The sequence below is a fragment of the Saimiri boliviensis genome, chromosome 12 (genome assembly GCF_048565385.1).
Source record: "Saimiri boliviensis isolate mSaiBol1 chromosome 12, mSaiBol1.pri, whole genome shotgun sequence".
Lineage (NCBI taxonomy): Eukaryota > Metazoa > Chordata > Mammalia > Primates > Cebidae > Saimiri > Saimiri boliviensis.
Window position 1 is genome coordinate 18,699,421 of NC_133460.1, and position 16,613 is coordinate 18,716,033.

Here is a 16,613-nt window from a genome sequence, read left to right on the forward strand (position 1 = left end):
GTCTCACTCTATCACTCAGGCTGGAGTGTAGTGGTGCAATCTTGGGCTCAAGTGGTCCTCCCACCCTTAGCCTTCTGAGTAGCTGGGATGACAGGTGCCATGCTACCATGCCCAGCCCATTTTAAAATTTTTCTGTAGAGACAGAGCCTTGCTATGTTGCCCAGGCTGTTCTTAAACTCTTGGCCTCAAGCAGTCCTCCTGCCTCAGCGTCCCAAAGTGCTTGGATCACAGGCATGAGCCACTGCACCTGGCCAAAAACATATGATTTCATATACCATACATGTTATACATATATGTGCACTTGCTTTTTTTCATGCTTCCATAGCTCATTACGGTAACTCAATTAAAAGACCCTTAAATGATAGGGTTTCTCCATCAAGTCCATGGGCAAGCCTGGTTTCTGACAGGGTAAGAGATAAGGGTATTGGGAATGTCTGCTGTGCAGGATGTGGTCCTCTCTGGATGTCTGCACACATGTCTTTGCCCTCCCAGTCTCGCCCAGAAGATCGTCGCAACCTACCGCCTGTGCTCGGAGCAACTGTCCTCTCAGCATCACTATGACTACGGCATGCGTGCTGTCAAGTCTGTGCTTACTGCTGCAGGAAACCTGAAGCTCAAGTATCCAGAGGAGAATGAAAGTGTCCTGCTGCTCCGGGCATTGCTTGATGTAAACCTGGCTAAGTTCTTAGCGCAAGATGTCCCTCTGTTTCAGGTATGTAGTGGTTTGGAACGTTGGCCAAGGACCAAGGCTCAATGTTGGAAGATGAAATGTTGTCTTTGGTGCCTTCTCCATGTCCTCTTCCATTTCCTGACACCCTCCCTTCTTTGGCCAGCATCTCTGCACCTGATACCCACCTGCAAATGTTAAATAAGAAGAGTGAGAGATAGCAAACATCTCTGCCTGAGTTTTAATAAAAATGGTTTCACTGATTGGATAATATTTGCTGTTGGGTATACATAAGTGTTTTTATCCAATCTAATTAGTTTCCTTATGTAATGAATTTAATCTTACTTGCCAGCCTCTGAGCTTCATAAATACAAGTCATGACTATCTTGTTCATTCCTAGTACAATGACTGGAAAATAATCCAGACTCATTAAATATTTGCTGACTTTTAAAATTAACTACGGGAGAAATAATGGGTTTGGTTGGTTGCTTGGTTGCTTGGTTGTTTTTAAGTTTTTTGTTTTTTGTTTTGAGATGGAGTTTTGTTCTGTTGCCCAAGCTGGAGTGCAGTGGCATGATCTAGTCTCATTGCAACCTCTGCCTCCTGGGTTCAAGCGATTCTCCTGCCTCAGCCCCCCAAGTAGCTGGGATTACAGGCACGTACCACGACGCCCAGCTGCCCAGCTAAGTTTTGTATTTTTAGTAGAGACGGGGTTTCACCATGTTGGCCAGGCTGGTCTCGAACTCCTGAACTCAGGTGATCCACCCGCCTCAGTCACCCAAAGTGCTGGGATTACAGGCGTGAGCCACTGTGCCTGGCCAGAAATTATGTTTTATAAATAGTGTTGACATTTGTAATTTTAGACAAGTTTTGGTGCAAGAAAAAATGAGGTTTGGAATTTTTCAAAGATCTCTGTTGTTGCTACATCTCATTTTAGGAAAATGTTGAGATCACATATCTTATACTTACCCTTTTCACTTTCTTTTAAATTCTTTTAAACAGGGAATTATATCTGATTTATTTCCTGGAGTTGTTCTTCCAAAGCCAGACTATGAAGTTTTTCTCAAAGTGCTGAATGATAACATCAAAAAGATGAAACTCCAGCCAGTACCTTGGTTTATAGGAAAAATTATCCAGGTTGGTTTCTTAACCCATATAAATGTGTCTGATTCCAGCAAACAGTAAAGACTTGTAGAAGATTGGGATTGAACTGACAGCAATCAGAGGTGCCTGTGTAGAAATATAGGTAAAACATTAGCTGGGCGTAATGGTCCATGCCTGTAGCCTCAGCTACTTGGGAGGCTGAGGTGGGAGGATTGCTTGAGTCCAGGAGTTTGAGGCTGCACTGTGCTATGATCACGCCACTGCATTCTACCCTGGGTGACAGAGTGAGACCCCGACTCAAAAGAAAGAAAGGAAAGGGAAGAAAGGAAAGGAAGGAAGGGGGGACGGGGAGGGGGGAGGAAGGGAGGGAGGTAAAACAAAACCAAAAAACTCAGTCCCATCATTATTTTTTTTTTTATTTTTTGAGACAGAGTCTTGCTTTGTCACACAGACTGGAGTGCAGTGGCACGATCTAGGCTCACTGCAGCCTCTGCCTCCCAGGTTGCAGTGATTCTCCTGCCTCAGCCTCCTGGGCAGCTGGGATTACAGGGACCTGCCACCACATCTGGCTAATTTTTGTATTTTTAGTAAAGACAGGGTTTCACCATGTTGGCCAGGCTGGTCTCAAACTTCTGATGTCAGGTGATCCACCCACCTCAGCCTCCCAAATCCCATCAGTTTTTTGCTGTGAGATTTTAGGCAAATTAGTTTAACTCTTTTACCCTCAGTCATCTGTAAAATGGAGTAATTTTGAGAGAAGAGGTGTGTAAAGTGCTGGACATAGTACCTGATGCTATGTCATTATCGACTATCTCTGTCATCATCGTCAGCACCACTGGCATCATCATTTCCCAAAGTCATAATGTGAGTTACAAGTGAGGTTCGAGGTAGGACCCAGGTCTTCAGATTCTGAGATCGTACTGCTTTGTGGTAAAAATAATCATTTTTTTTCCCTATTATATGATCAAGTGAGCTAGTTTTTGATACAACCCATTTAACTGGATTTTGAACCCCAATTTATGATTGAGATTTTGCAGGACTATTCTTTAACTAGGTATAAGCTTTAATTTTCAATATTTTATTATAAAACATTTTAAACATGCAGAAAAATAAAAAGAAATGTACAGAAAATACTCATGTACTCACCTCCTGGATTTTACACAACATTTTTTACTATTTGTTTTATTATTTATCCATCCATCCATTCATCCATCTATCCATCCATCTTACTTTCTGATATATTTCAAAGTCATTTGCAGACCTACAGATGAACTTTCATATAGCTTAGTGCCAAATTACAAAAGCAGGGCAATATTTTCAAAACAAGGTATCTGGAGCTACCTGCCCTTTTACATATTGATGTCTCAATGTGTGGAGGAAGGTGAGAGGCTATTGAATCATTAATTAATGTCTTCCTCTCTTATTCTTTTGCTTTTTTTTGAGACAGAGTCTCCCTTCCATTACCCAGGCTGGAGTGCGATGACGTGATCTCAGCTCACTGTAAGCTCCACCTCCCAGGTTCAAGTGATTCTACTGCCTCAGCCTCTCAAGTAGCTGGGATTACAGGCGTGTGTCACCATGCCCAGCTAATTTTTGTATTTTTAGTAGCCATGGGGTTTCACTATGTTGGCCAGGCTGGTCTCAAACTCCTGACCTCAAATGACCTACCCACCTTTGCCTCCCAAAGTGCTGGGATTACAGGTGTGAGCTACCAAGCCCGGCCTTCCTCTCTTATTTCTGATGCACAGACAACTCCATCCATCTTTGTTCAATCTGAAATGGCTTTCAAACCTACTTAAATGTCAACCCTGCTTAACGATTAGGGGTTCTGTTGTTTGGTTCTCTGCTCTGTCTACAGCACCTAGAACAGTGTCTGGCACATAGTAGATCCTCAACAAATATTTGCTGAATGATATATGTTCCTGTCTCTGCCACTCCCATTGTCACTACCTTTGTTTAGATGCTTCTTATTGCTCATCTCCAAGGTGAAAAATAATAAAAACTTAATCTTCAAAATAAAAGCTGCTTGTGTTCCCTTTCTCTGAGGGAGTCACAGTCTAAAGGAAGAAATTTTTTTAAGCCATAAAATTCACATAAATGCAAATAACCAAAGCATTTGCATTTTAACTATCATGGGCTACTTGTCACAGAGAATGATAAAAAAAAAATTTAAGAAATGGGCTTCCACATAGCTGTTGATTCTTAAGGGTGGGGGGCAAATATTGTATGGAAGACCATTTATGCTTTACAGCATGGAGCATGGAACCTGGCTCAGAAAATACATTTTCACCTATTGAGAAGAGTTCCAGTCATATCAGAACAACAGTTAGATCTCAGGAAAGCAAGCTTCCAGGAGAAACACAATTTGCTAAAATGACTGCCATTTTGTCTCTTTAAAATTAGATGGCAATGGCGTCATGAAAATATTAGAGGCATTAAAGTTGAATAACCCTGTCTGCAAATTCTGGCTCCATCATTCATGAACTTGGACACGTATTTAACCTCTCTTGGGTTCAGTCTTACCATTTGGAAAAGGCGGTTAATGATATTGGAGTAGATTAAATAATTTGGGTTATCAGTTGATCCTTAACACATATAGACAGGTACAGAGCAAATGGTAGTTCCCATCCCTTAAATAATGTGAGACACACACATATATATTTATTCATCTGAAAGATATGTAAACAATAGACCCAGTAAAGAACTGTAGTTCATCAGAGGTAGAAGCGACTGTGAGAATCCTCTTCTGACCCCTCATGCCTCATTGACTTCTGACTAACTCACAATGGGGTAGAGTAGCAATGATTAACTTAATTTATGAATGATGTCTCCTCCCAGATCTATGAAATGATGCTAGTGAGACATGGCTTTATGATTGTCGGAGACCCCATGGGCGGCAAGACCTCTGCTTACAAAGTGTTGGCTGCAGCTCTCGGCGATTTATATGCAGGTAAAGCTCACATCCCTGGCTGCCAGGGAGGACAGAACTCCCCACTCAGTTGGCTGGCTCCATGGAGATAATGCCAGGCTGCTAGTCTTGTCAGGCCCTGATTGTGACGTCAGAGCTAGAAATAGAACATGGCACACAGATGTCTGCAAGCAGAAAATAAAGGGTGGGGGTAGGGTGCTTCTATAATAACAAGGGACTTCATGTGCATATCATTAAGGCTGGAGGAATTTTCTCAAATGCTGAGCAGTGGTTTTTCCAAAGGTCCCCTAATGAAAGAGAAACTCTTTTCATTGGCCTTAAAATAAGTCTAAAAACAAATCATTGCATGGTTTTGTTTCTTTTCTTCTATTCTTCTCTTTTTTTCCCATTCTCTTCCTTTTACTTTTTTTCCTCCTTCCCTTCTTTTCTTCTTTCCTTCCTTTTTAAAGTAAAGGATAGGAGCTCCTACTTTTGTTGTGGTGGGGTTTTTTTTTGTTTTTTGAGACAGAGTCTTGCTCTGTCACCATGCTGGAATGTAGTGGCTCGATCTCGGCTCACTGCAACTTCTGACTCCCTGGTTCAAGCGATTCTCCTGCCTCAGCCTCCCGAGTAGCTGGGATTACAGGCATGCGCCACCACACCCAGTTAATTTTTGTATTTTAGTAAAGATAGAGTTTCACCATGTTGGCCAGGATGATCTTGATCTCCTGACCTTGTGATCTGCCTGCCTCAGCCTCCCAAAGTGCTGGGATTACAGGCGTGAGCCACTGCACCTGGCCTAGAAGCTCTACTTTTGAATCAGACTCAGACTTGGGCAAATGACTAAACCTGTCTTACCCTCTGTTTTCCCAGCTGTAAAATGGGGTTGTTATGAGAATTAAGTGACAGTATGCAGGTAAATAACTGAGCACTGTACCTACTCAACAAATGGAAGCTATGGTTATTTCCAGATAAACAGTTGTGTGTTTTTTATTTGTGTGTGTGTGTTTGTTTTGTCTTGCTTTTAAAAACATAAACCTGTAGTTTTAAAAAAGCATTTCCTTATTGTGCATGCATTGCTTCAAGTTTTTTATTTAAATTTTTTTTTCTAATAACATTTGATGAGTGGGTTTTTGAGGTTATGTTTTGGGGATTATCCTAGCCATAATAACTAATTTGGGCATTTCGAATTTAAGCAAAAATTTTGAGGCCAGGTACAGTGGCTCATGCTCATAATTCAGCACTTCGAGAGGCCGAGGCGGGTAGATCAGTTGAGCTCAGGAGTTTGAGGCTGCAGTGAGTTATGATTGCACACTGCACTGCAATTCCAGCCTGGTGAGTGAGATCCTGTGAGACCCAGTCTCAAAATAATAGAATATAATAAAATATAACATATTTTTGGCATTTTAATATACCTTAAGAAACTGAATGAAAAAATAAAAGGAGGCTACCACTGTGTTTACCTCAGGATTCTGCACAGTGGTTTTTTTTTTTTTTAATGTTTTTTAGAGATAGTGCAGTGGCATGATCTCGGCCCACTGCAACCTTTGCCTCCTGGGTTCAAGCGATCCTCCTATCTAAGGCTCCTGAGTAGCTGGGACAATAAGCAAGCACCACCATGCCCACCTAAGTTTTGTATTTTTTGTAGAGACAGCGTTTTGCTATGCTGCGCAGGCTGGTGTCTAACTCCTGAGCTCAAGCAATCCTCCGGCCTCAGCCTCCAAAAGTGCGAGACTATGAGCATGAGACACACACCTGGCCCGGAAGTGGTTCTTTACTTAGTTCATGGCTCAAGCACTTCAACTTTCTTCCCTTACTTTGAAGGATTTGTTATTTTTTTGTGTCATTATTTTTTGTTATTAAATACATATATTGCCGGGCGCGGTGGCTCACGCCTGTAATCCCAGCACTTTGGGAAGCCGAGGCGGGTGGATCACGAGGTCAAGAGATCGAGACCATCCTGGTCAACATAGTGAAACCCCGTCTCTACTAAAAATACAAAAAATTAGCTGGGCATGGTGGCGCGTGCCTGTAATCCCAGCTACTCAAGAGGCTGAGGCAGGAGAATCGCGTGAACCCAGGAGGCAGAGGTTGCGGTGAGCCGAGATCGCGCCATTGCACTCCAGCCTGGGTAACGAGCGAAACTCCGTTTCAAAAAAAAAAAAAAAAACACATATATTGTGCCTTCCATCAGCCTGTATGGTCCGGTTGAGTTTTAATACTCCAGTAGTGTGTATTTCTTGGAACAAATGACACTTACTGAGCAGTCAAGAAAGATTTCAGAGCTAAACTAGCCCTTCAGAGACAGAAAAGTAACCATCATTTTTTTTTTTTTTTTTTTGAGACGGAGTTTCACTCTTGTTACCCAGGCTGGAGTGCAATGGTGCGATCTCGGCTCACCGCAACCTCCGCCTCCTGGGTTCAAGCAATTCTCCTGCCTCAGCCTCCTGAGTATCTGGGATTACAGGCACGTGCCACCATGCCCAGCTAATTTTTTGTATTTTTAGTAGAGACCATGTTTCACCATGTTGACCAGGATGGTCTTGATCTCTCGACCTCGTGATCCACCCGCCTCGGCCTCCCAAAGTGCTGGGATTACAGGCTTGAGCCACCGCGCCCGGCCTACCATCATTTTTAAGAACCTTTTTACCTGTCAGCTGCTTCCTGTTTCCTCATCTCAAATCAAAGCCAAGGGTCTGTTCCATTCTTTTCTAATTTCTTTTTTTCCCCCTCGCCCAACTCTTTTTAAGTTTCTTTCTTCAGCCTGCTTGAGTTTGAAAAGCCAAGATTCTTAGGGTAGCTATGAAAGAAGGTACATAGAGGGCTGACAACATGGTATCACTCTCCCTTCCTGCTTGAATTCTGTGAGGGCAGTCAGATTTCCGTAGTCCTGGATTTTTTTTTTTTTTCTCTTTTTTCTCTTTGAGACAGAGTCTCACTCTGCCGCTCAGGCTCTGGAATGCAGTGGCACGGTCTCAGCTTACTGCAACCTCCACCTCCTGGGTTCAAGCGATCCTCCTGCTTCAGCTCCTGAGTAGCTGGGATTACAGGCATGCGCCACCATACCCAGCTAATTTTTGTATTTTTAGTTTCATCGTATTGGCCTGGCTGGTCCCAAACTCTTGGCCTCAAATGATCCACCCGCCTCAGCATCCCAAAGTGCTATGATTAGAGGCATGAGCCACCGCACCTGGCAAGTAGTCCTGGATCTGACTGGCACATTTGCCCTGTTTGAAATGAGGATTGGAAGAAACTAGAGGCTGTAATAACCAAATAATGTAAGTTGCCTAGCCAGATATCCCAGTCTTTTTTGAGACAGGGTCTCACTCTGTTGCCCAGGCTGGAGTGCAGTGGTGCAATCATAGCTCACTGAAGCCTCCATTTTCCAGGCTTAAATGATCCTCCCATCTTGGCTTCCCCGAGTTTTGGGATTATGGGTGTGAGCTACTACTGCTCCTGGCCCCAGATCCCAATCTTTATTAAAACTGAATACATGTTTTATAAGAAGGACTTCCCCCATATAGCATTGAATACATGTTTTATAAGAAGGACTTCCCCCATATAGCATATTTATAAAAGTTGATTGATTGTCGAGATGACATCATCTCTTGTTTAAAGTTCTGGTCTTACCAAGGCCTTTATAACTGGTGTTGAACCTTCTTGCCCAGCCAATCAGATGGAGGAGTTTGCAGTGGAGTACAAGATCATCAACCCCAAAGCTATCACGATGGGGCAGTTATATGGATGCTTTGATCAAGTGAGCCATGAGTGGACAGATGGTGTCCTTGCTAATGCTTTCCGGGAGCAAGCGTCCTCGCCCTCTGATGATCGCAAGTGGATTATATTTGATGGGCCAGTGGATGCTGTTTGGATTGAAAACATGAACACTGTTCTGGATGACAATAAAAAGGTAAGTACTGAGCCTGACATCACTTTTCCATGAGTGGAACATAAACTCCTATATTGAAGTAAGCAATTGATCAAAACTATATGAAGATATACATTTTTACACTAAGAATAAATGCCCTCAGGAGAGCAATAGTCATCAATTCATGAGTGATGCTCTGTTCGTACTTGCAGTTGGTAAGCTAAGCATGTTTAGAGACAATGTTGAATAGTGAGCCTTGGTGCTGGCCTCCTAGCTCTGCTGTGTTATACTGGGCAAGTTGCGTAACTTTTCTGAATCTCAGTTTTCTCATTTGTAGAAAGGTAGTAATAAAATGAGGTTGTTGATAATTAAATGAGATTGCACATACATAGTACCTGTGGGATATGTTTTGGTTACTTATTGCTATGTAACAAACCATCCTAATACTTAATGGCTTAAAACAACTGTTTCTTTTCCTCATGATTTTGTCGGCTGGGAATTTTGAAAGGGCTCAGCTGGCCAGTTGGGCTCTAATTCTTTTGAAAATCCACATTCAAGATGGCGTCTTCACTCAATGCCTGGTGGCATAATTTTGGCTCCTCTTTCTCCTTCTTTTTCTGCCTTTCTAAAAATAATAACTCCTCTTCCAGTCCACTTCACATGGATTGGGCTTCTCACTTGGTGGTGTCTTGGTAGTGGTGCTTCTTATGTGGTAGGTAATTTCTAAGAGTCAGGAAGTAAAGGCTTCCAAGACATTAAGGGCTGTGCTTATCACTTTCTCTGCATTCTGTTGATCAAGGAAGTCACAAGTCCTGACAAGGAAGTGGAAAAACAGACCTTACCTCTAAATGGAGGTAGACAGGTCACATTGCAAAAACGCACATGGGCTGGGCCCTGTAGGCTCGTACCGGTAATCCCAACACTTCGGGAGGCTGAGACAGGAGGATTGCTTGAGGCCAGGAGTTCAAGACCAGTCTGAGCAATATAGTGAGAGCCCATTTCTATCAAAATATTTTTTTTTTGGCCGGGCGCGGTGGCTCAAGCCTGTAATCCCAGCACTTTGGGAGGCCGAGGCGGGTGGATCATAAGGTCAAAAGATCGAGACCATCCTGGTCAACATGGTGAAACCCCGTCTCTACTAAAAATACAAAAATTAGCTGGGCGTGGTGGCGCGTGCCTGTAATCCCAGCTACTCAGGAGGCTGAGGCAGGAGAATTGCCCGAACCCAGGAGGCAGAGGTTGCGGTGAGCCGAGATCGCGCCATTGCACTCCAGCCTGGGTAACAAGGGCGAAACTCCATCTCAAAAAAAAAAAAAAAAAAAAAAAAAAAATTTTTAATTAACTGGGCATGGTGATGAGTGCCTGTAGTCCTGGCTACTCAGGAGGCTAAGCTGGGAGAATCACTTGAGTCTAGAAGTCAAGGCTACTGTGAGCCTTGATTGTGCCACTGCGCTCCAACCTGAGCAACAGAGAAAGACCCTCTCTCAAATAAAAAAGTGGGGGTGGGGGGACATATGGAATAGAATTTATATAATTTGCCCAATACAACATAGCTCAATAGTAGAGGCAGGAGTCCAAACTGATGCCAGCACCTTTGGAAAATATAGCAACCTTTGAAAAAAATACCACCAATCTTTGGAAAAATAAGGAGAGTGGTGCCACGGTAAGTATAGTGCCACAGTACGTATGGTGGCTAAAAGATCTTGGGCTCTGGAGCCAGACAGCCTGGGTTCAAATCCTAGCCTTGCCGCTTTCCAGCTACATAACCGCAGACAAGCGATTTTGTCTCTTGATGCCTCAATTCCATCATCTGTAAAGTAGGGACAATAATGTCTACCTTTACTTTTAGGAAGATTAGAGAAGTTACTATTTATACAACTCTTCCAATAGTGCCTGGCATATAGCAAGTGCTATATAACTGTTTAAAATAAAATTTATCATCATTTCAAGGAAGAGTTTCTTCACTGGATATACATCATTATCAAATCAAAATATATTTTCTAACTGTGTTTAAATGTCACAAGACTGAGTGAGTCATGCTCAACAACGAAAGGCCTAATTATCCAAATTATACATATCCACTAATTATAGCATGTGCATAATTTTGATTATATAACATCCCAAAATGGAAATGTTTTATTACATGATATGGACTGTATTACATAAACTAATTGTACAGATGAATCGGTTGGTCTTGACATGACAAGTGTCAAGAGAGTTATAATCAGTGAATTTCCTAATGGTTCTCCTCTGCTCTGGGTATAAATGAAACTACAGTCACAGGTGTGGGTCTGTTTTATTTTTCTTGATATTCAGAGATGACCCGGTTGGTGGTGTCAGTCTTTTAACGGCTGTGATCTTCCTGAGGATACAGGCAGTGATCTGTTTCAAGTTGTGTTTGATATAGGCCGAGTAAGGTGCAGGGAAGTTTTTAATCACAAATTTGAATGAGCAGAATGATTCAGTGGTATTTCCTCTTCTTCCCTGGGAGACTAGGGCCTCAGGCATTTTCTTATGACTTAAACATCTCACTGGAATCCATTTTGGTGAGTGGGAAGCAAGGCCATTGACGTAATGTATATTCCAAGGCTTTCCTGTGTAATTGCACTACTTCCTACAGAATTTTACCTGCTACACACTAGGAATTCTGATGATTTTCCTTTTTATTTTTCTTTTGAGACAGAGTCTTCCTCTGTTGTCCAGGCTAGAGTGCAGTGGTGTGATCTCGACTCACTGCAACCTCTGCCTCCTGGGTTCAAGCAATTCTCCTGCCTCAGCCTTCCCAGTAGCTTGGATTACAGATGTGTGCCAACATGCCTGGCTATTTTTTTTTGTTTTGTATTTTTAGTAGAGTTGGGTTTCACCGTGTTGGCCAGGCTGGACTCAAATTCCTGACCTCAGTGATCTGCCTTTCTCGGCCTCACAAAGTACTGTCCTGGGATCACAGGTGTGAACCAAGCCACTGTGTCTGGGTTCTTTTATTCCACTCTAAAAAAAATTTATGGGCCAGGCATGGTGGTTCATGCCTGTGATCCCAGCACTTTGGATTACTTGAGCCCAGGAATTTGCGATTAGCCTGGTCAACATTGTTGGATCCTGTCTCTACAAAATAAATAAATAAATAAATAAATATATACACATATATATATATATGTATATATATGTATATATATATAATTTTAATTATTATGAAAACATTGATTTAATCTAAAAACAAAAAAATAAAAAACTAGCTAGGTGTAGAGGCACATACCTGTAATCCCAACTACTCAGGAGGCTGAGGTGGGAGGATCACTTAAGCCCTGAAATTTGAGGATAGAGTGAGCTGTGATTGTGTCATTGTACTTCAGTCTGGGTGACAGGGTGATACCCTGTCTCAAAAACAAATAAAAAGTAAAAAGGATTTATAGAAAGGCTTTTGTCTTTCCTGCTATGGATTAGTCCATGCGAGTGTTCAAATACAGGTCTTTTGTGAGAGGCTTAAGCAGATAAAAACAGGATGTGGCTGTGCACTTAAGTTCTATGTTAAATATTGAGAAAGGGACCGGGGAACTTGGTGAGGTCTGATAACTTCTCAATTCTTCATCTGAGATTGCATCTGAGGTCAGTGATTTCCTGGCCTTCCTTTTAAAATTGCAGCTCACTTGACCATGACTGAGGGTTCTCCAACCCCTCTTCTACTTAATATTTCGCCAGAGCACTTTTCACCATTTTAAACACTACACTGTATATTTTGCTTGTTGTCTGTCTTCTCCAAGAAGAATGTAAACCCCAAGAGACAGGACATTTTGTCTGTTTTATGCACCTAGAACAGTGCCTGGGACATAGTAAGTGCTCAAGAAATATTTCTGGAATGAATTCAAAGCAGCTTTGTCTGTGCTGAGACCTTTTACTTGCTGATGGAATTTAAGCCCTTCCCTGTCTGTTACCCTCTGCTTTGTACTTTTAGCTGTGTCTCATGAGTGGAGAAATTATCCAGATGAACTCCAAGATGAGCCTGATCTTCGAGCCAGCCGATCTCGAACAAGCCTCTCCAGCCACTGTGAGCAGGTCAGGCAGCCCTCACTGGCACCCTGGGGGACAGTGTGGCCCCATTCACCCTAAGCAGAAGAGAAAACTCTCAGATTCCACAAATGTGATGAAGCCTTCATGGATCAACTATATTATTATTATTTTTCTTTCCAAGTTTTATTTTAGGTTCAAGGGGGTATATGTGCAGCTTTGTTACATGAGTAAATTGCATGTCATGGGGGTTTGGGGCACAGATTGTTTTGTTACCCAGGTAATCAGGTAGTTTTTCTATCCTCATCTTCCTCCACCCTCCACCCTCCACCCTCCACCCTCCACCCTCCACCCTCCAATAGGCTCCCGTATCTATTGTTCCCTTCTTTGTGTCCATGTATACTCAATGTTTAACTCCCACTTATAAGTGAGAACTTAGAGGATTTGGTTTTCTGTTCCTGCGTTAATTTGCTTAGCATTGTATTATTTCTCATTCATTTAGACTTGTCATAAAATCAGCCCTCAATCTACACTGTTGGTGGGAGTCTAAAACCCAGCAAGCACTTTGGAAACAGTTTGACATCATCTCCTAAAGTTGAATCTCCTTAAAAGCCAGACATTCTTCTAAGTATAGAGCCAAGAGGAACTTTTGCCACATGCAATAGGAGATCTATACCAAAAATATAGCGGCACAACCCACAGTAACAAACACTTGGAAACAGCCCAAATGGCTACTAATGAGAGTGAACTGGTAGCCAGGCATGATGACTCACACCTGTAATCCCAGCACTTTGGGAGGTTGAGGCAGGTGAAGCACCTGAGGTCAGGAGTTGGAGACCAGCCTGATCTAACATGGTGAAATCCCCTCTCTACTAAAAAAAATATACCTATATACCAAAATTAGCCAGGTGTAGTGGTGGGTTCCTGTAATCCCAGCTACTTGGGAGGCTGAGGCAGGAGAATTGCTTGAACCCGAGAGGCAAATGTTGCATTGAGCTGCGATCACACCACTGCACTCCAGCCTGGGTGACAGAGAAAGGCTCTGTCTAAAAAACAGCAACAACAAAAAACAAGAGTGAATTAATAAAGTATAATAGAGTCAGAAACTATAATATGTGTAATAAAGTACTCAAAAGAACTTCACTGACATGCAACTATAGGGATAAATCTTAGTAACTGTATTAAGGACAAAATCTTTAGCAATAATATAGATAATGTAATAATATATCTATAAATATAATTATAATATATATTATGATACACTAATATATACTATATTATATGCTATTATATGTCATATTATTATATAGTCATAAAAGTAAAATCAAAATATTATCTATAGCATGGTGCTCCTTTTAAATTGTTAAAAACAACTAAAAATATGAACATTTTAGGAACAGGCCAGGTATGGTGGCTCACGCCTGTAATCCTAGCACTTTGGGAAGCCTAGGCGGGTGGATCACTTGAGTCCAGGAGTTTGAAGCCAGCCTGGCCAACCCTGTCTCTACTAAAGACAGAACCCCATCTCTACTAAAAATACAAAAAAAAAAAGAAAAAAAATTAGCCAGGTGTGGTGGCACGTGCTTGTAATCCCAGCTACTCAGGAGGCTAAGAAATGAGAATTGCTTGAACCTGGGAGGTGGAGGTTGCAGTGAGCCAAGATGGCACCACTGTACTCCAGCCTGGGCAGCACAGCGAGACGCTGTCTCCAAACAAATAAACATTTTAGGAACATATAGAAATGCTATAAAACTGCATAAGAAGGAAATAAATCAAGGGGCAGATGAACACAAGATTTAAGGTGGGTAAACCCAGGGGACTAGGATAAGGGAGGCCATATGGTTACATAAAGGTTATTGTCAAGATCCATTAATGCCTAACATGGTGCCTGACATGCAGTAGATGCTCAATAAATGTTAACCCGTATTGATAACAAACTATCGAGCACTTAGACTGTCCTCTGTGCTTCCCAGGTGTGGGATGATCTACATGGAACCCCATCAGCTGGGCTGGAAACCCCTGAAGGATTCCTACATGGACACCCTGCCCTCCAGTCTCACTGAGGAGCACAAGGAATTGGTGAGACCCTCAGACCCGCCTCCTTCCCCTCCTCCTGTCTCCCTGCTTTTCATATCGAGGGTCTTCTAGGTACATCTTCACTGTCATAGTCCCAGGAGGCAAGAAGGGGCAGGGAATTCTCTTGTCATCCCCAGTTATCTTGTTTCCTGGCTGCCTGCCATTTTTCCAACTTTCTTCTCCATATGGTGGGCATGGGGTGGTGCAGTCAATTTCTCCTTCCTCTTCCTCCTTCCCCATCACTTCCTGGCTCCCCACTGGAGAATCACAGTGCTGGGGAATGTTCTTCATGGGAGCTGAATTGTCACCTCTTTCTTCACTGTCCCACTAGCAGAAATGTCTCTAGAAGATTCTCCAAAAATGGATCATGTGTTTCTTTTTGTGGTGGCAATTCCCATCCCTGTAACCTGGATTCTGCACCTCTCACCTTGAGGGAGCTGGAACCAGTTAGAAGTGCTTTCACTGGGCCAGGCACAGTGGCTCACGCCTGTAATCCCAGCACTTTGGGAGGCCGAGGCAGGCGGATCACCTGAGATTGGGGTTTGAGACCAGCCTGACCAACATGGAGAAACCATGTCTCAACTAAAACTACAAAATTAGCCAGGCATGGTGGCCCATGCTTGTAATCCCAGCTATTCAGGAGGCTAAGGCAGGAGACTCACTTGAACCCAGGAGGCAGAGGTTGCAGTGAGTTGAGATTGTGCCATTGATTGCACTCCAGCGTGGGCAACAAGAGCAAAACTCTATCTCAAAAAAAAAAAAAAAAAGAAAAAAGAATGAAAGAAAAAGAAGTGCTTTCATTGCAGCTACTCTGAGCAACCACTCTCTTCTCTTCTCTAAAGAGGTGGGAAAGTCAGGTTAGGCAGGTATCTGACCACATTCTCAGACCTGTAAACAGGAAGGGAGTGGCGGTGTCTGTGGCACCTCTTGCCCTCCCCTGCATTAATAGAATGCTTAGGGAAGTCTCCCACTGAGGAATCCAAGAAGGGTCTATTCCCACCACAGAAACTCTCTGGGGGATTATGTAGGACAACTCCATGTCTGTCACCACTTACGTGCATGAATAATATGTAAATGCAAGTATAGATCCACATGCACGTTCAAGCACCAGTCCACACATACACACGCACACCCCAAAAGCTTCCCAGTCCCCGTATATGTAAAGTCATTTAGGGACTCCCCAATGTCCCTGGCATTGAAGTTTAGCTCCTTATCAGGGCCCATGAGGCTATGTGATCTGGCCCCGCCTGCCTCTGCAATCTCATTGCCTACTCGTCCTCAGCCTCAGTTCAGCAGTCTCCAGCAGTCCTGTCTTGTTTCCAAGACAAGATCAGGTTTCACCACTTTAAGGCTTTTGCTCTTTTTATTCCTATTCCTGGGAATCTTGCCCCAGTTTATCTCAGAGATGGCTCACCCTCATCATCCAGTTCTCAACATAAAAATCTCCTCCTCCAGGAAGCCTTTGCTAACTACCCTATTTAAACCCTTCTGTTCTTTGTAACACCTTTGTGTTTTCTGCTAGAACTTTGCATAATCTGTAGGTATTTTACTGATTTCCCTGCTGGATTTATTTATTGTTTGTCTTCCCTGCCCCTCAGACTGTAAGCTTCACGACGGCTCCTTGTGTACCTTTTTCATTGTTTATCCCCAGCACTACTACCATGAAATTAGTAGATGTTCAACAAATATTTGTTGACTGAATGGATATACCACATTTTCATGTATACCTGTATTTTTATATATATACATAAATGCATCTATACATACATATATTATCTATATAGAGCCACACCTAAGTGTGTATTTATTTAGTGGTGGCCTGCTTACTACTAAAAAAATAATGTGTATAGGGAAAGTCACAAATAAAGTATAACAAAGAGGCCAAGCATGGTGGCTCATGCTTGTAATCCCAGCACTGTGGGAGGCCAAGGCAGGCAGATCACTTGAGGTCAGGAATTTGAGACCAGCCTGGCCAACATGGTGAAACC

The 16,613-nt window shown here is 42.7% G+C and overlaps 1 protein-coding gene across 3 annotated transcripts in view; it reads left to right on the top strand.

The window, feature by feature from the left end:
* DNAH3 (dynein axonemal heavy chain 3) overlaps positions 1-16,613 on the top strand; it is a 213,900-nt gene that overhangs the window by 105,558 nt on the left and 91,729 nt on the right. For all 3 annotated transcript variants that reach the window (XR_012512758.1, XM_074381954.1, XM_074381955.1), the window contains 6 exons: positions 493-712; positions 1,670-1,804; positions 4,610-4,721; positions 8,348-8,589; positions 12,497-12,597; positions 14,523-14,628. Coding sequence is in view for 2 of the 3 variants with exons in the window: in XM_074381954.1 (XP_074238055.1) it covers positions 493-712; positions 1,670-1,804; positions 4,610-4,721; positions 8,348-8,589; positions 12,497-12,597; positions 14,523-14,628 (916 nt within the window). In the remaining variant the exon portion in view is untranslated. The remainder of the gene's footprint in view (positions 1-492; positions 713-1,669; positions 1,805-4,609; positions 4,722-8,347; positions 8,590-12,496; positions 12,598-14,522; positions 14,629-16,613) is intronic.